At 39.8% G+C, this 25,154-nt stretch overlaps 1 protein-coding gene across 3 annotated transcripts in view; it reads left to right on the top strand.

Moving 5' to 3' along the window:
- The window catches only part of PRKG1 (protein kinase cGMP-dependent 1), a 772,110-nt gene that overhangs the window by 79,880 nt on the left and 667,076 nt on the right, over nucleotides 1-25,154 (top strand). Inside the window, exon 1 of one of the 3 annotated variants that reach the window (XM_088144404.1) lies at nucleotides 19,618-22,383. The exons of 1 other annotated variant lie outside the window; for it this stretch is intronic. In XM_088144404.1, coding sequence (XP_088000530.1) covers nucleotides 22,073-22,383 — 311 coding nt within the window. In that variant the 5' untranslated portion in view covers nucleotides 19,618-22,072. Of the gene's footprint in view, nucleotides 1-19,617; nucleotides 22,384-22,409; nucleotides 22,798-25,154 lie in introns of those variants that run through there. One more of the 3 variants, XM_088144406.1, reaches the window with a different exon arrangement.

Here is a 25,154-nt window from a genome sequence, read left to right as displayed (position 1 = left end):
AACTGCTGTGTTCACCCTCCAAAGTACCTTTTAGGAATACAGTCTGAAACACCGGACCGCCCTAGGTCTATTGGTGTGTGTATTTTGTGTATGTGTATTTGGTTTTGCTTAATATATAACAGGCAGATGTGTCCAATAAATGTCATGAGAGCTAATGTGGTTAAGGTGTTGGGTGAGCCCTGGGAAGACCCAGGTTCAAGCCTATCTTTAGTACTGGAAGCTATCTGGGTGATTTTAGACAGTCATTCTCTTTCAGCCCAACCAACTATGCAGGATTCTTATGATGGAAATGAAATTGGAGGTAGGACTGCTGCATAGGCTGTCTTGAGATCCTGGAGGAAAGGTAGAATATAAATCTAACAAATAAAAACACTGAACAAAAAGAACAACATCAGGACAACTAAGAAAGGGTCACAATGGGACCCCACTGGATGAGGGAAGAGCTATCAGGACATACCGACTGATCAATTATTTTCCAAGGTCTCATAACCAGCAGCATGGAAAAAATGAAAAGAAAGAGCAGGTGGAAATTAAGAAGATATATAGAATAAATGACTACTTTCACTTTATTCTGATTTGGTTTCTGAATGAAACATTTGGGGGCCTGTGAAAAATAAGCATGGCAAGTTTTAAAGGGGTGCCTAGAACAGACTCTACCAGGATTGTCCCTAAATCCATTCCTAAGTTTTACTTCCTCCTTTTAATTATTTTTACTGTTCCTAACTTCTGGCTGGGCCAGATTAACTCTTTCTTACCTTAGTTGCCTGGGTTTTTGTTCAAAGTCTGAACAAAACCTGCTACAGTAGTGAAGGGGTTTTGCTGGCCTACTATAGATCCATAAACTGTGCTTGCGGGTCTGAATAAAGAAGTCTAATGCGTGACTGTGATCAGATTTGGCTGTGTGAAATATTCTTGTCGAGACTGAATAAGCTCTTAAAATCATTTCAAGATGATGCTAACTTTGGACTAAAAAATGTCACTGTTTGGCTTAATTATCTTCTATTTGAAACCTGTCTCTAATAGCGAAAGAAACCTGCAATCTGCATGAAAATTGTAGTGATATTCTTGGCTCGTGGCTCTACATTAACATTCACGTCATTCACTATGATTTTGAAATGAAAACTGCAACATTCTGAATCCTCTAGATTTGTCTTTTGCAGGGCTGGTGTGCTTGTGCAGATTTATCACTTGATGTTGTATAATTCTATGACCCAGTACTGTAGTGACTAATTAGTAGGTCCTGAGATGTTTCAGCATTAGCATGTATGTCAATATCTGTTCACTTTAATAGGGTTGCAAGGAAGGAAGTGAGATACAAAAATACAAAGCTGAACTGAAGTATGAATAAAGATTTTAATGGCATCAGCTCCAGACTATCGTGCTAAAAGGGTGAATGAATTGGCAGCATGAAATAGTGACGTGATTGTGAATAAATCTTTGGCGTACGTGAAACATCCTGCGTAGCCAACCAAGGCAGAATGGATGATAAAAGGTGGCTTGCTTTCTAGTAATGCAAAATGCTTGGGCCTAGACTCTGTCTTATTAGGAAAAAAGCCAAATCTTGAGACAGAAATTAATTCCTATTTTGGTTAAGATTTATACAAGGCTTAATATAATTCTGTTAGGCTTCTTGAAACTGTAGAAAAGATAGTTGGGGCATAACCATGCTAAAGAATTGAAAAAGAAGCCAGCCAGTGTATCACATTAATTTAGAAGAGGAAATGTTTAACCAATGTTTAACATTCCTATCATAATTAGTAGGATTTGAAACTGTTTGACTTTGATATTGTTGTATGTTTTACTTAATAGAAGTTGATTTTGTCCTGGAATACTTCTCTCTGATGTTTGCTCTGCATCCTTGCAGATAATCTTAAAAATGCATTAAAAAATAAATTCCCTTATTCACTCCAGTTTCTTTTTATTTGTCTTTTTACTGATGTTACATGCTACCAAGGGATGGCTGTTTATAATATAATTGATAGTATTATTATACTGTCTTGCAAATGCATCCAGGCTGAAAGATCTGGGTTCCCATTATGGGTTCTCATGTGCCTATGCATACTTCCCTAGTTACCCATTGGCTGTCTGTCCCATCTGAATTTTTAAAAAGATTCTCTTAATTTTAAAAAAAACCGTGGGCAAGTATATGGTAAAGCAAAGGACTGCCCTTAAATATAATCTCTATTTCTAGCAATGAATGCCAATGGATCCCATATAGACTATGAGGAGGGATGGAAGATGCAGGCCAATGATTCATTTTTAGTGTGTCCAAGAAAAGGCAAATGTGAAGGGCTAGAGAACATTCCAGGAGCTAGAGGGTCCGGTGGACAGCAGTCTTCCTAGTTGACCTTTTGATACATGGATGTTGTATGAATGACCATGCCCACTACCACAGCCATTTTGTGAAGGTGCCCTTGACGGTTTCTCAAAACTTGACTTGTGCCCGCTGACTTGCCAAAATTAGGAATACTTGCTGCAGGAAAGTTTGCCACTCACGCGGAGGAAGCAACTGTTTCTTCTTTTACAGCAATGCCCTTTGAGATTAATCAATTTGGAGATACAATGAAAAGATAACAATATTATTCTTTTTATTATTATGGCAACTGCTGTCACTGTAACGGAGGAAAGAATGAGAGAGAAAAGCAGAACTGACTATAATTTTATTTGTTCGTGCAATCATCTCTTGCTTTGGCATTACATGGCTGCCATTGTTTGTTCTTTTTTCTCTTTGCTGTTCTTACATTATGACTCTAATGAGATATAAAAAGCTAAGTTTATTACCAATTATAGTGCAGCACATCATTATTTTTAATCACTGTAGCAGGTGATTTTTTTCCCTCTACTGTTAGCATGGCTTTGGTCTCCCTCCCTCTCGTCCCATTATTTGCGAGCCATCTGCTTGTAGTTCCCAAACTCTTCTTTGTAGCAGAGCTACCTTCTTGGGCAAGTATTCAGGAGCAATTCTGGGCTGAGAGCATGCAACCTCTAAGCATGCTTTTCTGAATTTAAAAAAGGCACAAGAACCTACATATATTGAAGTGAATTTTAGTTCCCGTCACAAATTCATACTGGATATAACTGAACCAATGCGTAGTATTACATTCCTTTCAGCACTTGGAAAATGTGTTAGGAAGACAAGAAAGTGTTAGGAATCTACATCCACTCTTATTCTCCCCAGTCTCTTCGTCTTTCCTCATTTGATATTTAAAGCAGGAAACAAGTGTGCTTATGTTGAGCATCTACAGAGATGTCAAAGGAAAAGTAACTGCAATTATGACATTAAAAACATTACACATTTCTACAATGCTGTAGTCATAAACCACTTTAGGCTAGGGCCTAGCACTGAGCATATTATCTGTCTGTCTGTCTGTCTGTCTGTCTGTCTGTCCGTCCGTCCATCCATCCATCCATCCATCCATCCATCCATCCATCCATCCATCCATCCATCCATCTATCTATCTATCTATCTATCTATCTATCTATCTATCTATCTATCTATCTATCTATCTATCTAGTTTGGAACTGCACACTACGTGCACTGAAAACTGTTAAGAAGGTTGGTTGTGCTAGCTAAGGAATATGGAAATTGAAGTCTCTCACATACAATTAATAGGGAGTTAAATTCTTGATCTGCTATTTATAGTTGCTATTATTACAAGTTTATTTACTTTTCCTTAGCATCATGCTCTAAAAGCATAACTTAGAATTCTAGAATGCCTTTTCTATAGCTGTCTACAAAGAGCTGTTTCACAAATTCATTCTAGCAATAGAATGGTAAAAAGATCAAATGCGTAAATGTCTTCAGAGAATATCATACAGTCAGAGTAGATTAAAATATGAACCTCTGTAGAGGATTAAGAGAATAAGAGGCATCTTACTTTCAAAAGGCCAGATGTGAATAGTACAGTATAGACATGAGTATATGGAAGAGAATAGGGCAATTTACTCAAATTTTCTTTTTTGGGGGGAGAGGGGGAATAAATATAGCTTAAGTCAGTTAATGCATACTCACAGATTGTTTAAATAGAAGTTACATTCAATAAAGGATGATATTTAAAATTATTTTGCATGTTAAAGTGATTTTTGATTTTGTATGTTTGTATATATTGTGTGCAATATATATGTATGTGTACATGTGGGTCAGTGTATGGCTGTCCATACAGTTCTTTAAGAATGGTTTGGAGAATTGCTTTGGATCTCAGATGAAGAGCACAGCATCTCTCTACTACACATTAAATCGGCCTTATTTTTATTTTTTTTATTTTTTTGAGGCTTCTGGGCTCACCAGGAAGTAAAGAAGCTGCTGCCTTAAGGAATCCACTCAATCAAGTTAATGTAACTGTCTTTGAATGGTGTGACACAGAATTGAAAGTTCAGGATTCCTCTACAAGAATAAAGAAAGCTTATTCAAGGCTAATGTAGCATTGTATCAAGAAAGAGATCTAATAAATTAGGATAAAGAATGCAGAAGGCTGAAGTGGAGAAATGTAAGTTAATGGTTATGCAAAGAATAAAAAATGGGGACGTGCCATGCTAGTACATAAAGATACTTATTTTCTTTATTGCACATGACAATAAGTGCTAGGAGGCCATTATTTTATTGTGATAGTTAAACCTTTTGAAAGGGATGCAATTCTTTTAATTAATATTTATGGCCCTAATTTTGATGCTCATGACATATGCCATGATTGTCTAAGACACCTTGTCCTTTTTAACCTATGACTTTTGGATAATAGGTGGGCATTTTAATGGAATGAGTCATTTCCTTAATTACCAATTGGAAAAAAAAAGTCATTAGAACAAGAACAATTAAACGGAAACACTACTTATGGAAACACTACTTTTTTGTCTTCATTTGTTACTCATCCCTTCCAGATCTTTGGAAGGAACTGAAAAATGCTGAGGATTCAGTGAATAAACTGTGTTGGGGGGGGGGGGGGGTTGCCAAAGGAGGCAAAGTTTGCATTAACATATTTATGACAGAGGTACTGGGAATCTGGAATTCACTATACTGACATATTGTTGAAGTTTTAAATTTTATTCCAGTGATTCAGGATGATGACAAAAGATATGTAAGGCCATTGTAAATTTAAATGTTTAGGAATTTTCCTAACAGATGTACCCAAAAGACAGATTCCAAGGAAATTATATATAAACTTTTTCTTTCAAGAAGATCTTCCATTATAAATGGAGACAAAAAGAACTAGAGATGTCACAGGTGGAGGAATTAAGTGTACTATGTTTTAAATTGTAAAGGCCAAGATTGGATGGTTTTCTGTTGAATGACATAATGCATATATTTTGACTTTTTCCTTCACCCTTCACCTTCTAATCTAGTTTATAGTCTTGGGATTTCCTGTTGGGTTCCCATCCAAATATTACCCAGACCTCACCTTATTTAGTCTTTTAAGGTGGCTACAGTGCTGCAACCTTAATTGAGCTAATACAACTTTTATTACCATAGTTCTAAAACCAAATAAAAAGATAATATATGCTGTGCAAATTACAGCTTTATTTCAGAAAGACTAAAAATGTGAAAATATTATCTGGCACTGTATTGTCGAAGGGTTTCACGGCCGGCATACGATGGCTGGTGTGGGTCTTCCGGGCTGTGTGGCCGTGTTCTGGAAGTTTTGTTTCCTAACGTTTCGCCAGCACCTGTGACTGGCATCTTCAGAGTGCAGGAGCACAGGGTCCCATCACCCTGGGCACAGAGAGAACTGCTCCTGTCTGTGCTCCTCTACTCTGAAGATGCCAGTCACAGGTGCTGGTGAAATGTTAGGAAACAAAACTTCCGGAACACGGCCACACAGCCCGGAAGACCCACACCAGCCATTATCTGGCACTCTTAAACTTTGGAAAGTATTATCAGCCCTAGTACATCCTGATCAAGCAGGACTGATTGGTCATAGACAAGGGCCAAGTTTGAAACAATTGGCAAATTTTGTAGTGTTAAATAATGCTAGGCTGGATCCTGCTATAATTATTTCATTGTATTCAGAGGAGGCCTTTCCTAAAATATATTGGCATTACTTTTTAAAAAAAAAACACCTTTCAATTTTTTCTTTTTTTGGGGATGCTTTAAAATGGATTACAAATTTTTAGTTCACTCTAAAAACATGTGAGGACTAATAGGACCTTAGCTAATCCTATTTTTCTTGGAGAGACGTATAGAGTCTGGTTGTTCTCACTTTTCCATTGTTTGATCTGGGTTTGGAAAGGTAATACATGCAATTAGGCAGAAAAGTAAAATTAATTATCTCAATATATGCAAATTAAAAAGTATATAGTAGTCCTCTTTGTAGATAAGATGTTGGTATTTATTGATAAAATTGAATCTTCCATACCAAAATTCATATACAGTGGTACCTCTAGTTATGAACGCCCCTCCTTATGAATTTTTCAAGATACGACCAGCTCCGGCCCCAAAAATTTACCTCTACTTGCGAACTCCGCCTCTACTTATGAACCGGATCCGCGGCCATTTTCCCTGCTGCCACGCGGTTGCGGCTTCCTGTGGGCGAGATCGCAGTAGCAAGGAGACGTTCGGTGAGGCTTGTGGTGTGTTTTGTGGCGTTTGGAAGGTTTTTGTGGTGTTTGGAAGGTTTTTGAGATTTAAAAATAAAATGCATATGTTTCAGAACTGTTTAGCCGTATTTACATTGAACCTTATGGGAAGCTTTACCTTGACTTGAGACCAACTCGAGTTGCAACCAGAGTCACGGAACGGATTAAGTTCGTAACTAGAGGTACCACTGTATTTAGCTGATGATTTTTGAATCTTTTCTAGGTATAGTATTAATTGGCCTAAAACTGAATAGATGGCTCTGGGGGTTACTAAACTATCAAAATTAGTTTTCTTTGGATAGATTTGATGGTACCCAGTTTGTCTTCACTGTAAGTACCTAGAGATATATCTAAGACGATCAAACTTGAGTGTGTGTGTATGTGTGTGTTTATTAGAAACAAAAATAGATTTGGATAGATAGACCTCATTTAAATTCTGTATCTGAGATGAAATTAATAGTTTAAAAATGAATGCTTTTTCATTCATGGCATTTTTCTCTCTATTCCTAAAATGTATGTTCAGAAATTTTTTTGTAGTGTTCAAGAAGTTAACTTAAAAAACTCCCTCCCTTCTGTTTTTGTTTTGTGAAGAAGCTTCAAATGTCAATTAGAGAAGAAGACTTTAAATTTCCAGATTTATCTCATAAAGAGAATTTTCTGGCGCACATTAGTGGATGACAAGCTTTCTCTTCTGAAAATTTAGTCCTAGCTATCACAAGTTGGCAAATATAGCAACCTTTGGAATGAGAAGGTATTGAAATCCAAGTATCTTAACAAATATGGAATTTCCCTACCTTCTATATTATATTCTAGAGGCAAGACATTATGTGATCAGGCCTGGGGGTCCCAGGGGACCAGGGGGATTTTGCGATGACTCCCTTACTACAGCCAACATCATCCTCTCCTGTTGTGTGTGTTTTTAAAGTTTTTATAGTTTTAATGATTGTTTTATATGCATTTATGGTTTTTTTAATTGAGTGTTGTATGCCACTCAGAGTGACTTTTTTTGTGAGATGGGTGGCTATATAAATATGATCAATAATTCGTGCCAGTTGCAATTTGACCCCTATGATTATGCTGTTACGGGGGAATCCAAACCTGAAAACAGCAAGCAATCTTTTTGTTGGAGAATCTGGGTAGACTGTAATGTTTACCTTAGGTAGTTATTAAGTTTAGATTATTAATCTTTTTTAATTTGGGAAAATACAGTGTAAATATAATTTGGCAAAAAGTACAAATGGCACTAACTGGTTAAAACATCTTTTGATGCCTAGATGTTGGCTAACTTCAGAATCCCCTTCAGCACTAGGGCTTTATAAAATAGCACATTTAGAAATAAAGTACATTGTTTAGAGTACACTAAATTAGATGTTCGAGAATATAGCAAGATTCCTGATAAGGAATCAGAATAAGCCAACAGCAGTGGAAGTTGTGATCATGTCACACTTTTATAGATCTAAAATTACAATTAAGTAAAAAAAAAAGAGTATTGGGCACCAAAGTATTTTACAGTAAAGTATTTTCAAAATACAACATTGGTTGATATAATGTTGGGTTTGCTTTTGTTTGTTTTTAAAATTATATGTGGAGAAGGTGCTACATAATTAAACTAATAGAAGGTTACTACAGAATTTGGAAGCCATCAATTTTCATTATATAGTGGTTTGAAGAACTTATTACTCTTCTGTACTGGAAGAAACATTTATTGTTGCAAGTCTCTATTAGAGAGCCATTCAGGCATTTAGACTGCATATACCATAAATTAAAATATAAGTTCAATTTCCCATTTTTCTTATTGTTCGATAAACTGAAATGTTAATGTTTTTGTGTTCAATGCTAATTATTTAATGCTATAACATAAATATATATGTAGAATTATTCTGATTACTCTATGAAAGAGGTATGTGGGATTTTTTTCTTCATTTTTACTCTTCTCTTTCCTTTTTCCTTTTTTACCAATAAAATAAGTGAAAAAAGTTATTCTGGCCAAAGGACTAAAGGCATTCTGTGTGATACTCAGTTTTATTCAGGGAGAAGTTAACCAGTATGAACTGCATGCTACTAAACAATTATTTTAGGTACTGGTCTCAAGTACCTAAAATAGTACTTTGCTTTCCTGCCTTTATTCTGAATGACCTTCACTTGATCACATTAGCAATGCCAATGTCTTAAGGACTGATGATTTTCTAGTGAGGAATATTTGTACCTTGTGCAATGAGATTTTTGCATAGGGCTTCTGTATCAGTATTTTAGATGGTGCAGCTGATTATTATTTCCTTTTTTAGGTTTCAAAAGTGATGCAGGAGATGAAAGTAGAGAGAACAGAGGTAGAACTGACACTTTGCAATTTGCAATCCACCAAACCTGATGGGGCTATCTACACTCTGAGAATGCTCTTGTCTTTATTGCTTCCCAAAAATGGAAGTGGGGTGGGAAACAGAGGTTACCAAAAACTTAAGTGATAGAGTTTTATAATCAGTCTGTTATGTAGCTTGATGGCACATAAGTCATATACTATAAGCCTAACCTAGGATGATCATGAAAATAAAATCTTGTTGTTGTTTACAAGTTGCAAGATGCCTTGTCCCCCTCTAGCTAAATATAGCACATAACATACAAACATGGAATTTCAGAATATTTCCTTTAATTTCTTTCTTAAACTGAGTATTACATCTCCTCTAAATAAGATGTACATGAAACATTTTTGCTGTAAGAATGTCACTGTAACAAAGAATATAAATTAGGGAGTAAAATGAGCACAAGATTTGGTTCACACCATTTTTGGTCCTTCAGAAATACTCCATCTTGATTTGGACCAAATCAGAGACTTTTCCTTTCAACTAGATCTGATGCAAGATTTGTGCTTTTTACTTTAAAAAATGGTTATACTTAAAAAAAGTTAGCTTATTTTTTAAAAAATTAAATTGACAGGCAACGAAGTTGATATTTCTGAGTGGTGTAGTCTATGTAGTTCCAGAGAAATAGGTGCAATAAAAATTGCGGAGATTGTAGAGATTCTGCTTAGTAAGAAGCCTTAAAAATTACAAAACAGTGTCAGAGGAGTTTTGTTCTTCAGAATCAAATGGCATTTGTTGGGATGACCATCGTTTAAGCTAATGTTTGGATAGAAATTTTTAAAAAGGCAAATACTGTAATCTTTAAAACCCTACATGGCTCAGGGTAGCTTGAAGATCTCTTGTCTGAAGTGAATCTGCCCATCCAATGACATTAGGGAGCAAAGCACTGCTGAGGGTTTACCCCCAAGGGAATTCGTCTGAAAGGACCCCATAACTAAGCCTTCTCAGTCATGTCAAGCTGTGGAATGTCCTTAGGATAATGGAAATCCCAGAACATCTCATTGTCCTCAGGAGAAACCCATACACAGGATGTGAAGCCAGAGTCCAGACAGAACATGGGAAAACCAAGTGACTCCAAGTTGGCAAAGGAGTGAGACAAGTGTAGAGAGCCGCAGACATGACCTTGGAGAAACTATTCAAAGACAGTTACAAAGGCATACTTTAAGCCTGGGGAACAAAGAAAACATTTAGAAGAAACTCAGGCTGGCCCTGCCCTAACTGCCTGAATATAAGAAGCAGAGAAGGGAAATCACACTCAGGCTTTCAGATTCTGTACTATCAATAAAATAAAGTTCCAGTCATACTTGTGAAGTTGGTTTCTTGGTCTGGCCTACCTCAAATGGCCTACAGTAAGGCTGTATATTCTCTCTTTATTTATATATAATGAGGGAGGCTGATTTGGAAGAAGCATGGTTTTAAAACTGGAGGAAGAAACATTGCCTGCATCATGCTGATGACAGTACTCTGAAAGCTGAACATGCAAATGATCTGTAAGCTCTAGAAATGAAAGTGGTGGTCTCCTTCTATAGAACAGCTTGCTCTTTGCACACCACCTTCCTACAGGGCTGTTAAAACCTGGCTCTCAGACACAACGTTTGGATGACATTAAGATCTGACTTAGCCCTTACAGATGGCACTGTTATTATTTTTTTTTTAGTTTACATGGTTGTCAATCTGTTTTTTGATGATTGTATGGTCCTCAATATTTTCAAGAATAGACTGGCATAAGCAAGGGTGTCCACCACTCCAGTTCCCTTTGTCAAAATGTCAAAAGCAATGTCATGCCACTGTGCCTCAAGTTCCACCAATTTTGATGTGTGATGCACGTTCAAAAGGAGTAGAGCTGGGTCTCAAGACATGACACTGATTTCATCAGACTGACCATTTTGACACACACATTATCCTCCTTTCCTCCATGCATTCTGCTGGGCATAAAAATATTAGTAAGTAAATATATAAATAAATAAATTACTTGATGTTCACCAATGTTCCTTGATTTGGAGGTGAATCTTTAAATCTTTCAGTCATTTTGTCTGGGAATTTGGGATGGAGAAATGCCTTAAAGTGGCAGTCAGTGGCCCTTCCCCCATCTCAGGTTGCCCCTAGGTAGATAAAGGACTTCTCCAAAACACTGTGACAGGAGAGCCCTTTAGGAACCATTACTGTGATTACTATGCTGCCCTGTCATACAGCCATAGATTTGGTATGAACTGGCCTGCTTTGAATTAGGCTGAATTTGAGGTTCCCTAAGCGAAAGAAAATATGCGCTTGTCAAGTTGCTGTGTGGCAAGCAGTGTGTATTAGGGATGGGCGACGAGAACATACTTTGCTCTGATTCCATATTTTCTGTAGCAAAGGCAAGAAATTCTACCTCAATGTTTGACTTTGCATATTGGAGGCAATATACTTCACAACCTCATCTTGTAGGAAGTAGCTTATCTGAAGATGGAAACTAACACATTTTCCTTTTTTATTATATATACTCACTTCCAAAGTCTTTGAAAAGGGCCAGTAATCTTAGCAATCATCATCTGTCTATGAATTATAGATGGAATGAGCTTTACAGTATTTGTTTCTATACCTGAAGTTGTCAATTAGTTCCAGAATACAAGGGTATGTGACGTTTCATAAAACTCATCAGTCTTGACCTTTTATGCATCTTATGGTATTATTGATTGAAAATATGTTTTTGCTATTTTTTTCTCAATTAACATTCAGGAAACTCTACAGCAAAAAAATGTAGTTTCCATGATATTTGAGTAAATCAGCATGTGATTATTTGGAAGAAGAAAAAAATGACATCAGAATAGCACTCACTTTTTTTTCCAGCAGTTTCTTGGACTTGGTGGGTTTTACTGAAAAATACTGTGACAATAACTGTTCAGTGTGTGAACCTTTCATGTAGTGAAAGAAAGATATTACTGTCCATCGGTGGCAGAAATTAATTATGAATGGTATTACCTCTAGTTCTTTAACTGTAATGTTTATTTTTGAGTGAATGAACAAAGAGCTGCAATTTAGCAATTGTTTATAAGCTGCTAACTGCACAACTTTGTGTAGACTAGCAACCCCAAAGCATTTTGTATCTTGGCTGGTACAGTTGCTTAGGTTCTGGGGTGAAAAGAAAGAAAGAAACCATAGCATTAATTGCAAAGCCCTTGATGTTTACATAAAGAAGGTGGCCAATCAAATGCCCACAAATTGCTACAAGTCGAGGACATGCCTATTCTCAGCCTGATGCTCTGAGAAATCTCAATGTTATTCAGGCTGAAAAGAATCCAAATAATTAATGCAACATTGCATTTTATTTAACAGAATATATACAAATGCTTAATAAGCACTGGCTCTACAACAGTTTATATTTGGAAAAGACACATATGTTTGTTTAAGCTGCATTAAACAAGCTGTAGTATATGAATTTATACCAAGAATGATGGATACTTTGAGAATAGCATGTAGGTTACAGAATTATTATTAGAAATCCATAAAATTCACTCATTGTCTGCATTGGATAGTTAAAAATATTCTCCATCAATATTTGAATTGGTTCTTTTTCAGTGGAAGTGAACTTTATAAAGAACGGTGTAACTTTATCGAGCTGTCTATGTATGCATGTCATTAGGGTTTTCTAGAGCATCAAGCCCCAGCCCATCAGTACAGGAATTGACTACTACAGTACCCCATCCAACCTCTGTTTAAACATTTCTGGCAGAGTAGTCCACCACCTTGAATCTGTTCCACTCTTGAATAACTCTTACCCTTAGGACTTTTTTCCGGATGTCTAGTTGAAACCTGTTTCCTGGTAATTTAAATCTTCTTGTCTTCTGGAGCAACTCTGAACAGTTCTGCCCCATCTTCTACATGTCATTTCAGATGTTTAAAGACAGCTCCTTGCAATCTTGTCTCCTTGCAATCTTCTCTTCTCCAAGCTAAAAATACACTATACCTCCAAGTGTTCCTTCTAAGTTTTTCATTTCGTGTCTCTATCACTTTGGTTGTTCTTTTCTGGATATGCTCCTGTTTGTCTAGGTCTTCTTCAAATGCAGTGTCCAGAACTGGATGCGACATTCTGGGTGTTGACTGAGTAACATGTAATGGAGACGAATGTTGATTTCTCTTGGTTGTGACATTATACTTCTGCTGATGCAGTCTAAGAGTACATTTGCTTTTTTCCTGCAGCTAAATCACACTGTTAGTTCATGATCACCATGTGATCCACCAAGACACCCAGATCCTTTTTTTGCACGTATTGCTGTCTAGTATGATTTCCGCATACTATATATATTCTTACCCAAATATAAGATTCTGCATTTGTCCTTGTTACATTCCATCTTACTGGTTTCTGCTCATTGTTATAGCTTGTCAAGATCCTCCTGAATTTTGATATTGTCATGTAAAGTTCCCACCATCTTTACACAGTCCACAAATTTGTTAGATATATTTTATAATCCTTACCAAATCATTTATAAATGATTGAACAGCAAAGAAGAGAGTTCTACAATATGCTACTCAACATTTCCTTCCGGCCTGACTTGTTAGGTATGATTATTCAATCAGACCTGTATCCATCTTATGGTGGCATAGTCCAGCCCACATTTTACTATCTTCTCCCATTTTATGGGAGGCTTCTTCAGAGGCTTTACTGAAATCAAGATACTCCATGTCCAGCACATTCTTGTGAATAACTAAATTGGTCACTCTATTAAAAAAAGTGATCAAGTTGATTACTTGATAAAAGTATGCTAACTGCAACACAGCAATGCATTTTTTCCTAAATGATTAAAAAGAAAAATTTAATAGTATGTTCCAGACTTTACTGTGGTATCAGTATCAAGCTGACATGCCTATAGTGACCTAGATTCTCTTTGTTAGGTAGGAACAATATTTGCCCTTCTCCAATCCTCTGGCATCCTCCATGATTTCTCAAAGATCTAAGAAAGGGCTTCAAGATGACATCTGCAAGCTCCTTCAAGACTCTTTGACGTCAGTGCTCTGTCAGTCACATCCATACTCTATTGAGGTTAATAAGTGTGTTTTTATTAGGATTGCAAATTTAATAAATTGTTATTGAAGCAGACAAACAAGACTGCACAGCAAATAGAAAAGATGAGAGGCAACAGTGGATATTTGCACACTGGTGATCTTACAAACCACCCACCCAAAATTAATCACTCTTTAATAGTACCTTCAGTTTTTCTGAGTTTTCAGCTAACCCTGACGTTCAAATGTCACGCATCTTCTTTCAGAAGCATAATTTTTCCAGTATAATTGTACCTATATAAATCTCTGATATTTGATTTCTGCGTTATTTCCATTACTGATACCCAGTATTCTTTAGTATGCTGTGGCTGTGTGGATATGATGTTTTCAAAGATATTTTCTCTGTGATCCCAATACTTCTTTCCTGGGAAGTTAATCTTAAAGCATGGTTATTTGTTTGATATATTTGATATATATTCCACTTTCTTCAAATACTGTGCAACATGACTAACAATACCCATTTCCAAAAACCAGTAACAATTTTGTTTAAAAGTGTCTATTAAATATTACAAAGGCAATAAGCTAAAAATACTGCAAGACCTCCAGGGGAGTTCACATGAAAATATATTAAGACAAGGCATGAATCAAAAATTAGTCAGCTCAGTAGGGCCGATACTTGTCTTAATAAAAATATCTTTACCTGAAAGGAAATCAGAGTAGCTGAGCCAGCCACTGCATATACATATATGAAGTGAGATTTTTTCCTAACATTGCACTTGTCTGTATTTTTGTTTCTTAGTTCTTTTCATTCTAATCAGTTCATGCAATTACAAAAAATAAATCACAGAGAGGAGTTTAGCCAAATCTACATTGTCCGTATTTTCTTTGAAGGTATCAACAAGCTACTTCCTGATCCTTTGAAATAAACTGTGCAGCAATAAAAAGCAAATACAAAAATTACCCTTGAATTCAATTTCATCTGTTGTACCGCTAGCTGTATATCTAATTTGAAGTTATTCATTTGGAACTCTTTATAATCTGTTTTGTATCCTTATATTACTGTCATTGACAGATGTGAGTATCATTGGTCTCCTGGCTCCCTCTTGTATACAAAGAAACCTGTCCGCAGTTGTTGTGAGAATGGAGTTTTGACACATGCTTCGGAATTCCATGAATAGAGGCTGCTTCTATTTGCCTGTCTTTGATTAAAAATATATATGTTGGTGTGTAAGTTGAGTCTGAAATAAATATATCTTCATTTACTTTTTAATTTGCGGAATTTATATTAAGAATGTCTTTACAGTATTAGGAAAGTTTGTGCAAACTTTGCATTGGAGAAAACTGTGAATGAAAAAGAGATACAGACGTTTCAAACAGATTTTGGCTAAAGTACTTGGAGTAATTAAATAGATTGAAGCAAGTTGTTTTGAGGCTACAACCAACTCCGCAGTACAGAGATTTACACAAAACAAGCATGACCTTCTGCAGCTTTTCTTCTCCTGCTAAAAACAAAACCCATAAAATCATCCCAAAACTTGTGCTTGATAACGCAGTGACATCATAGCAACATTACAAATATCTTTCTACCAGAGTTCACTCCACAGCTTCCCTGCTGAGAGTCTTTGGGTGAATTATTGATTTCTTTCTTCAGTCCATCTTCTGTATTCTGTAGCACTTCAGGCAGCTAACAATGAAAACAAATTATTTCCTATACGTAATAATAAAAATGCAAATCAGAAAAGACCCTAAAATCACAACAAAATAGAACTGTTTGAATTTAAATACCAGCTAAACTTAATCTGCCAGCATTCTCATTGCAAAGGTTCATCCAAGTAAAATGGATTTGACTTGGCACAGTAACAAGAAATGAGAAATCTTGGCTCTATCATAGAAAAATAACCTAGCATTCAATTACTGCTAACTTAACTTCCAATGGTAAAACCAGGAATAAGGTCTCTTTTGACAGTAAAGTTTAAACAGGGTGATATCTATGAAATATGCTCTCATTATAGGAATATAAACCCAGCAGCCCTCCCAATGTTGCTGAATTACATACAACTTCCAGTATCCTCTACTATCAGCCATACTAGCTGGCACTGTTGAGAATTGTAGTTTAGTCATGCCAGCAGGGCCACACAGGATCCAATTCACTGACTTGCTTAGATCGCTATCAGGGTTTTATAAATTAAAACTGAATTATGCCAGGAATCAAACAAGAAGATGGCACAGATTTTGCTAAGATGTGGGTGTTTGTGGTTAGTTACTCTTCTCCAGAAGAAAGTAGTTAGGGCACTTTCAATGCTGATAAAGTTACTTTTATCATAGGAGACATCTGAGTTTTCAGACACTGGACAAAAGATGAAGAACTGATGCTATGTGTGCATTTTAGTCCATGTTTAAAATAAAAGAAATAGGCCAAATTTTCTAAATATGTAGGTTTGCATTGAAATTGAAATTAGATATAACCTACTTATTGTATGCATGTATCCGACACAGACCAGTTTTAAAACCAAGAAGTACCTTGTGAAGCTGGATAAGAAACAGGATCTCTCTCTTATCCAGATATTGCCCATGAGTCGTGGGTTGTCTTTCATTCAACTATAAGAAGGGGCTGAAAACAGAATTGTTGGGAGTTGGGCAACATACAAATTTGATTGATTAATAAATAAAGAAATGTCAGCGGCTGCTGAAAAGCAAGGATACCTTCTGAAGGTTAACCTTCTGAAGGTGACCTATTATTGGGAAGTGTTGCGTGCAGTCTTCCTTTGCTTTCCTTCTCTGGACATCGTCTCTAACAATTTTGTCAACCCCCTTTCCCTTCTAGTTATCCTTTCACCTGGTCCCAGCAGTGTCTGCAGAGAGATGTAAAAAAGGGGCAGGGCTTTGATCACATGGTTGTGGCCACCACCTTGACTTCTTTGACCCCCTCAGACACTCCTGCCCTGCTCCATCCTGGTTTTTTTTATTTCCATTGGAAGGGAGGGGAATATACTTAGGTGTTTTTGTGTGTAACTGTGATTTATGAATGAGAGATTACTTGGTATATGCAGATAAGGAATCTCTTAATTTTATAAATGGGGTATTTATTTTACAAATAATTATTTTAAATAGTAATTATTATTTAGTTTCATTTTGTCCTGGCCCTGCTCTTTTTTGAAGGGTGGGTCTTGGCAGTAATATATGTACTTAAAACTATGGCGCAAGTGCATATTTATCAAGCGGGGGGGGGGGGGGGATCTCCAAAAACGGTTTCAGCTGAAATCGGCAATCTTAGGCTGACAAAATGGAAAACAAGGACTTTTCAAAGCTTTTTGAATGTATATTCCTGCCTACTTTACTAGGGACCTGGGGTTCTCAAATTCAGGGTCATCTTTCTTCGGGGTAAATATGGCTTTGGGGAATGATAGCTAAAAACACATTTGTTGTGCATACACATAAACACACACACTGAGAGGGAGCATCCTTGCTCTGACTCCAGGATGTCCTCATTGTGGAATATCTTTTACATTGCCAGGGATCCATCAGAAAAGCAGTGTTTTCCATGGGAAAATGGACCCCCCCTTTTCAAGAAGTGCAAGCCTGCTGGGTAATAATTGTCCATCATAGGCCCTCCCCTTCCATATGGCTGCTGGGCTCTGTGCCTCCCAGGCTGCTATTGTGATTGGCAGAGAGACTGGACGGGTCTTGCTCAGGTCTCTGTTTCTTTTTATTTTTTGCTTTGGTTGAGGATGTCAATCTTGTGGAAGACCAAATGCACATCTTGCACTCTGTTCCCATCTTCACACAAACTAAAGAAACAGTTGGCATTAGCGGTGCTGAATTCTTGGGGGGGGGGGTGACTTGCTTGCCTAGGGTCAACTGGGTTGAAGGAGCTAGGACCTCTCTCTTGTGATGCTTCCTTCCACGCAGCCTGACTTCACCCCCAGTTGACCAGGCCAGCCCAACCACTTTGGAGCAGGACATGGCAGCAATGCTGGTTGCTTGAGAGCACATGAGACCAGAGCAGCAGGAAGCTGGGGGAAGCAGGAGGCAGTGATCACGCTGAGCCAGCACCTGGAGCACATAGCAGTAGCCCACCCCAGAAGTGAATCCAGTAGGATTCACCAATCGCTGCCTCGAAAGGAACCACATTATTTTCTGCGTAAGTGCCAAGACTGTCGGCCTCTGTGCAAAGGTGCATTTTCAAACCTGGGGGCTACAATTCTGAAATGACATACTTTCCTCCTGTCCCAAGGATGACCAGAGTGTGTGGAAAGGTACTATGAGAGATTTTGGAAATGGGGGGGGGGGCAGTCAGATGACAGATTGTTTCATAAGTGTTAATGCAGCCCAGGAGAAGGGGAGACATCAGGGGAAACAAATTCAAGATACTCTGCCTTATTTAATTCACTGTAAAGGAAGCTGGGAAATTCCTCTTATACTTTCCAAGTGCCCGTATTTATCCCAGATTAGCATGAATCCTTACTGAAATCCATATTGTTCTTGCTTGATCTTGCCAGCTGTGTGAGGGCCTTATCATATCTTTATGTTTTTTTTTCTCTTCTTGGATGACTAAAAACTATCAGAGCACGATTTTGAGAAGAACAAGTATTTAAAGAAAAATGGTTAAGCTGCTGTTCTTTTTGCTGGTTCTCTAGCCAAGGATTGCTTTAAAAAAATAAAAATAAAATAAAATAGATGCACGCCACTGTGTCTTGGAGGTTGAATCAAGTCCTTTCCAATTCTTGAATTTTTGGAGATGTCTTGTTCTTCCATCAAAATGCAGGATGTACCTAGCTCTTATTTTCTGTGCAGGAAAGGCCACCAAGAGATTAGATTTCTGCCCATAAAGGCTTCTCATGCAATCCATGCCCATTTTCCCTTTCTAATACAACTTTCTTTTCCTGAAAACTCCTCCACAGAAGAAAACTATACCTCACTAAGCTTCTTTATGAAGCATAGAGCAGAGCTGCCAGCTTAAATACTGTGAACCATTGATTTCTTCAGGGCCCTTTATTTTTATTGAACAACCCTCCCTCTACATTTGTTCTTGTCCATCCCAGCACACTAGTTTGCATCATGGTGTTTGTGAGATGGAAGCAGCGTTTTATTTTCGGTGCATCAGTTAGTTCTGAGAAACAGCCTAAAAACCAGCTTGAAAAGTAAATACACAAAGTGCCCAGCAAGAAGAGTGATACAAATTCCTTGGCTATACCTTTCCAGAAATCTGCCCCTCTCTCCATTTGCACTGTAAGCAGCAGTATCCAGTCAAATGCTACCCAAACTCATAAACAGGGTTGATGAATACCAACCTGTTGCATGTAGGCACTGTAATATCTTTTCATGAAGCTTTCTATGTTCACTGGTGAAGGTCATTGTATAGAGACCCTTCTGTGTGTCCTCAGGATTATGTTCCTGCCCCAACGTTGTACCCTGCATTACAGTCTATGTATGTTCTTCAGTGTTGGTGCTACACTTGACTACCATTCATTTTTTCATTGTTATAGGAGAACTGTGTCTGTCCGTGATAGCCAAAAATCAGAAAGGATTTATAACACCTTTTAAGACTAACACATTTTATTATATGGGTAAGCTTATATGAGGTGGCTTAAATCTATCAGTTAAGCCAATCCATGTATCTAAGGCTGTGGCTGGGAAGGTCTTATGATTTATATTAAAATGCTTGAATGTCTTAAAAGTTACTGCTGGACTCTGAAATTTGGCATTCCCTCACTGGTAGCTGAGAGAGCTAAATTTGTGAACTGGTTCTCCTGAGAATGTTTTGGCTCAGCTGATTTATTTATGTATAAAATATGATACCTGCTTTTCATTATTACCATACTAACACCAAAGGAGAATACAAAACAGCATTAAAAGATAGTATAACATCTTAAAACCAAGTATAACATAGTATAACATCTTAAAACCAAGACAACAGGAACAAAGAGATGCATAGCAATATAGATTCAATTAAAAGCCTGGGTGAACAAATTAAGATTGCAGCTGTTTCTGAAAACTTGTAAGGCTTAGTGACAGCTCTAACTGTATACCGAAATCTTCTGATAGTATTATATCTCCCATGACTCATGCAAGTTATCCCTTAATATTGTGGTTGAAACTGGATCAGATAAGTTTGATAGTCACTCATATGGCTTGGCCATATGATTTTGTTGGCATATATATGAAATAAATAAGGAAATGCTGAATGGCCCTAAAGAGCAGCTTTGTATTTTAACCACATGGTGGGATTTGCAGTACTATAAATGCACATCAATGCCCAAGGCAAAAATATCCTGCAGAATTTGAAAGATGTAATATTGGTTGTGTCTTGCATGGAATTATTTTTGCCTTTTGGCAAAACGTATGTACTATATGCTCTGTCACATGCTTTAATTCAGTGTTGTGCCTCTCCTTCCTGCCGTTACAGCAGTGTGGTTATTGTTCCTCCCCAATATAACATCTTGACTTGCAGGTGGGAAAGAATATTGGTTAGGCCAAGCAGGATCCAGGTGCTAAATCCAAAGTCACACATCACTTGGCGGGAAGGGACAGCAGAGGCCTAAATGAGTTTGGATGGGGTGCAGAATAATGGCTGCACCTGTTTCTTCTGATTATATCGGGGAAGGACTGGGCCCAGACTTAGCAAGATTGAGGCAGATTAGCTTATGAGTTTCCTGCTGAGTTTCCCCATTTGGGGACAGATAAAAACCTAAGAGTCAGTGGCCTTTTCCGGTGGGTTCATTTCAGCATCTCCGAGGGCTCTGCCTTCATCTTCCAAAAGCCAATTAAAATGAAGGAACTTTTTCCCTCTCACCCCATCTTCAAGCAACCGCTTTTCTCCCTGGGAAACAGGCCTTCTTTCCATGGCTGCAGTGGCCCAGTGGGGCAGGTGGGTTTGTGCCCAAGTGGGACAGATGGGACACCTGAGGAAGGTGGAGGGCTGGCAACTGGTTCTCCCCCATCTTTTCAAGGTCTCCCAAATGAGCATTCGGGTGGCTGGAGAAAGTGGAAAGCTTTACCTGCTTTGGGCAGCCTTAGAAAGTCGTCAGTGCTGTTCCTTGGCCATGCTTGAGGAGAATTAGGGGCTAAACAGGTCATATTCCCATTTCTGCTACAGGTGAGGCTGTCAGAAATACTTTTTGGCAGGCACACAACACCTTCTCCTCAGCCGCCCTGGCACTAATGAGACACGCGGCTCTGCCAGAGGAGGCAAAGCTTCTCAATTTGTACACAATCCGCTGCTGGCGAATACGCACGTATGTGTGGCGTGGCGGGTCCAACCTGGCCGCGGAACTTCTGCCGCTAACCCGGGAGGCTGCTCGGGTCAGCCCGAGCCACGGTATTGACTCCGGGGGCTACAGAAATGGGGAGCGCCTCTCTCTCTGCCCGCGTAACTAGGGGAAGACTCTCCGCCCTGCAAACCAACGGCTCCAAAACGGCTCCTCTCCCCCCCACACCTCGCCGCCTTGCCCGAACACCCCCTTTGCAAACGTGGCGTGCCGTTTCTGCGCTAAGTGCCTGGAATGCAACAAAGCCCACCCACTCACCTCCCGCTGGCTGGCTGGCTGGCTGGCTGGCTGGCTGGCTAATGGGGTGAGAGGAGAGGCGGAGGAGCAGGAGAGGTAGTAGCCCTCCGAAGAGGGGCAGAGGGAAAGTGCATGTGCTACGGCATGCTGCAGACGCCCCTCGCTCGCTTCCCTTCCTTCCCTCCTCCCGCCGTCTCCTTGGCTCGCTCGCGCGCTCTCTCTCCAGTCTAGCTTGACGCAGGCAGCAGCTCGCGATCGCCGTTTGCAAGCCCGCCGTCGGTGAAGCAGGGCGCCGGTGGGGCGCCGCCGAACCAGGATGGTGGGGCTTCTTCTCAGCAGCCTCTCCTTCGCGTAGCTCTGGCGAGCCGAAGCAGCGGCAGCGGATTCTCAGCAAGCCAGGCTGGAGGCGTGCGTTGAAGGGCGAACGGGATCTGCTGGCGGAGGCTGCGGCGGCGGCGGCGGCGGCAGCGGCAGCAGGTCGCTCCGAGCAGCGATTGGCAAAGTTGGCTTGAAGTGGGACAAGCGGCAGGAGGCGGCGGCAGCGGCGGCAGCTACTCGGTGGGGCGGGGGGCAAAGTTGCGACGAGAGGAGCGGGGGGCGCAGGCAGGAGCCCCAGGGAGGAGGAGGAGGAGGTGGTGGAGGAGGAAGAGGTGGAGGTTGAGGATGGGGACGCTGCGGGATTTACAATATGCCTTGCAAGAGAAGATCGAGGAGCTCCGGCAGCGGGATGCGCTCATCGACGAGCTGGAGCTGGAGCTGGACCAGAAGGACGAGCTGATCCAGAAGCTGCAGAACGAGCTGGACAAGTACCGCTCCGTGATCCGGCCCGCCACCCAACAGGCGCAGCAGCAAAGCTCCAGCGCCTTGCAGGGCGAGCAGAGGACCAAGAGGCAGGCCATTTCCGCCGAGCCCACGGCTTTTGACATCCAGGACCTCAGCCATGTCACCCTGCCTTTCTACCCCAAGAGCCCACAGTAAGCCGGCGGTTAAGCGTTGTGTCCGTGTGGCGTCCCTGTGGTGTGGTCTCGCTCTCTCCCCCTTGTATCTGTCTCTGTCGCCCGTGCTGTCCCTCCACTCGCCCTGTGGATCCGCCGCCTGCTTTCCATCGCTTCTCATCTTCAGAAATTGCTTCCCCCCTCCCGCCGCCCCACTCTGCCTCTCCCCCCCTCCTAGCCCTAAACTCTTGGCATCGTGTGGGCTGCCGCCTTTCCAAAGCCACATTCAGCCGCGCACCTCAGCATTTCTCTGTGCTCTTGTCAGGTACAAAGGTACCTCAGTCCCCCTCCGGGGAGGAAAATTTTCCTAGAGTATGAAAATGCTCTGTCTGTTCCCCTCTTCCCAAATTATCACAGCAGTAGCAGCATCGTCAGACTGGCTCTTCCAGCGTGGTATGTGTTTCTGTCTGGGTTTTGATGGTTTGGGTTATGGCTTCTTGCCCTGAAAATAAGTGGGAACTGGCCGTTTGGCGGTAGGAACCAAATTCCCTAACCTAAAGATTTTGGGGGTGGGCGGGGGGGTGGGGGGCTTGGAGGGATTCCATTCACTCCGTCTGGGAGATATTTATGTGTTTAAGGTCAACCAAGAGCCTGGCGACATCTTAAAGACCAATGTGTTTGTTACAGTCTCCTGCTGTAGGAAAGGTGTTGGTTTTTAAGGTGCCCCAAGACTCTGCTGTCTTTCGTGCAACAGACTAACTCAGCTAACCCTCTCAGAAATGTTGACTGAAGCAAAAGACAATGTTTTTGCTAACATGTTTGCCTGTGACGCTCATTTCCTCTGGTGACTAGGCACTGGCAGGCAAAATTCTGTAGAGGAATTTCTATTTCTATTTTTTAAATCCCTAGATGACCTTTTAAAAAAGTGATCTGACACTCTTCTAGCCTTGTAGGGCTGGCTGTTTCTCAACCAGCCGTCTCCAAACTATTGCGTTCTAACTGGCCCATTGTTGATGTGGATGATGGGAGTTGCACTCCTACACATCAAGGGGACAGTGGGAGAAAGCTGCCACCAAACTATGGCTTAACAGAAAGCAGATGTAAAAATGTGGGTTACCTTACTATCTTTTTCACACAGCCACTTTCTCCTTTCCTTTTCAAATGAGAATAGAGCATAAAGGTTTGTATACAGCCCTTGTCTTTCAGTGCTTTGTTCTTTCTGTACCTCAAAATACAGAAGTTTCTTCTTCCATTTCAGAGAAGAGTTTAGCTTTGCTTTAATCTCTCTCACCTTTGAGAGGTTGCTTTTTTTCTCCTTTCCTGGTTGAAAAAGGCTTTGGATCACTTTACTCTTTCATCCTAAGCTTTGTCTGCCGTTCCTTACTGGTCTCTTGAGCGGGGGGCTGTAAAACAGCAGAGAAGGAGCAGAAATGCCTAAGACCTGGCTTACATTTCTCAAAGAAAGAAATGAGATCTCTTCTGGCCTCACTCCCCTTACTTCTAATCTGAGCTATGGAGAGAGGCTTGTTGCAATGATTTGATAATGAGGGGAAGACATGCTACACACACTTTGCATTTCTTTATTACTATATCACGTGCACCACTTCAGCCTTACCACTCCAAATGTGTGCCGTGCCTATGCAGCAGTCTGTCGAGCGTCTCTAACGAGAGTGTAGGTTTCCTCTCTGGAATGTCTATGGTCTTCTCTACCCCAGAAGAAACCTTGGGTTTATGCTGCCTGGGTTCATCCACATGAGCCGCAGGCTTGGCATTCCCTGCTCATAATTTAAGTTGTCCCTCAGGCACAGCATTGCCAATGGAGGACTTCTTTCTGATCCTTCTCCTTTTCACTGCTCCCTCACATCTTTCTTGAACCTTTTCAGAGATGTCTGCTCTGCTTCGCAGCTCATCGGGGCCATTGGTGTAGCGAAGCTAACAGGGTTTTTGAAAGAGGAGGGCAGTCAGGGTGGGGGGAAGGCGTTTAGTTGCTCTTTTTGACAACCAAGGCGTGAATGTCCTGGATCTCACCATCTGATGTGACACAGAGTGCATATTGTTACCTTAAAATATTGAGAGTAATATCTTTGCAGTGATAGTCAGAAGCTGTGCATTTAATTTTCTTGAAAAGATAACACGCATTTACTCAAGGGCAAGTCTTACAGTGGAGCAAATTCCATCAAACTGAATGAGATCTACTCTGAATAAAAATGTTTCGGAGTGTAGAAAATGGTACTAGACCTGTTCCTAAACTATTATGCATATTAGTATATAATAGTTATATACTAACATACCTAACAACATAAGGTGTTTCTTATTCATTATTCATTGATTTGGGAATCTTAGAGTTACCAAGCATTTGTCTGTTTTGAGGAAAAGGCTTGATCTAACATAGCAAGTCACATATTTCAGTGTAATATGTGCCTTTATTTTTAAAGGTGAACAGATAAACCATCTTATGTTCAATACTATCCATCATTATAAGATAAAAAAAACCATAACTAAACAGTAATAGTTATGCCTCTACTGTCAGCAACTGATACGGGATACAAATGCTATCCTAGGTAGACATCTGAACTGGAAGACTAGGAAGTATAAGTTGGTAAAGTGATCTTGAAACTTTCCTCTGGCTTATTCCTGCATTTGTGTCATGTTTATAAGCTTCTTCAAACAACTGGCTGGCCGCCACTGAAACAGAATGCCAGATTAAGATAGACTTAGAGTAAAGTCCATCAGGGTTCTTTTTCTGTTCTTAAATTGTACAGTTATAACAGTTTCATATTGAACCACAGAAAATTATGCCAAGCTCACAT

The sequence above is a fragment of the Python bivittatus genome, unplaced genomic scaffold (genome assembly GCF_059951505.1).
Source record: "Python bivittatus isolate LINGU-HERP-01145 unplaced genomic scaffold, Pbiv_v1 ctg000400_np1212, whole genome shotgun sequence".
Classification (NCBI taxonomy): domain Eukaryota; kingdom Metazoa; phylum Chordata; class Lepidosauria; order Squamata; family Pythonidae; genus Python; species Python bivittatus.
The sequence above is the reverse complement of the archived record's forward strand: the minus strand, read 5'-3'. Positions and strand labels throughout refer to the sequence as shown.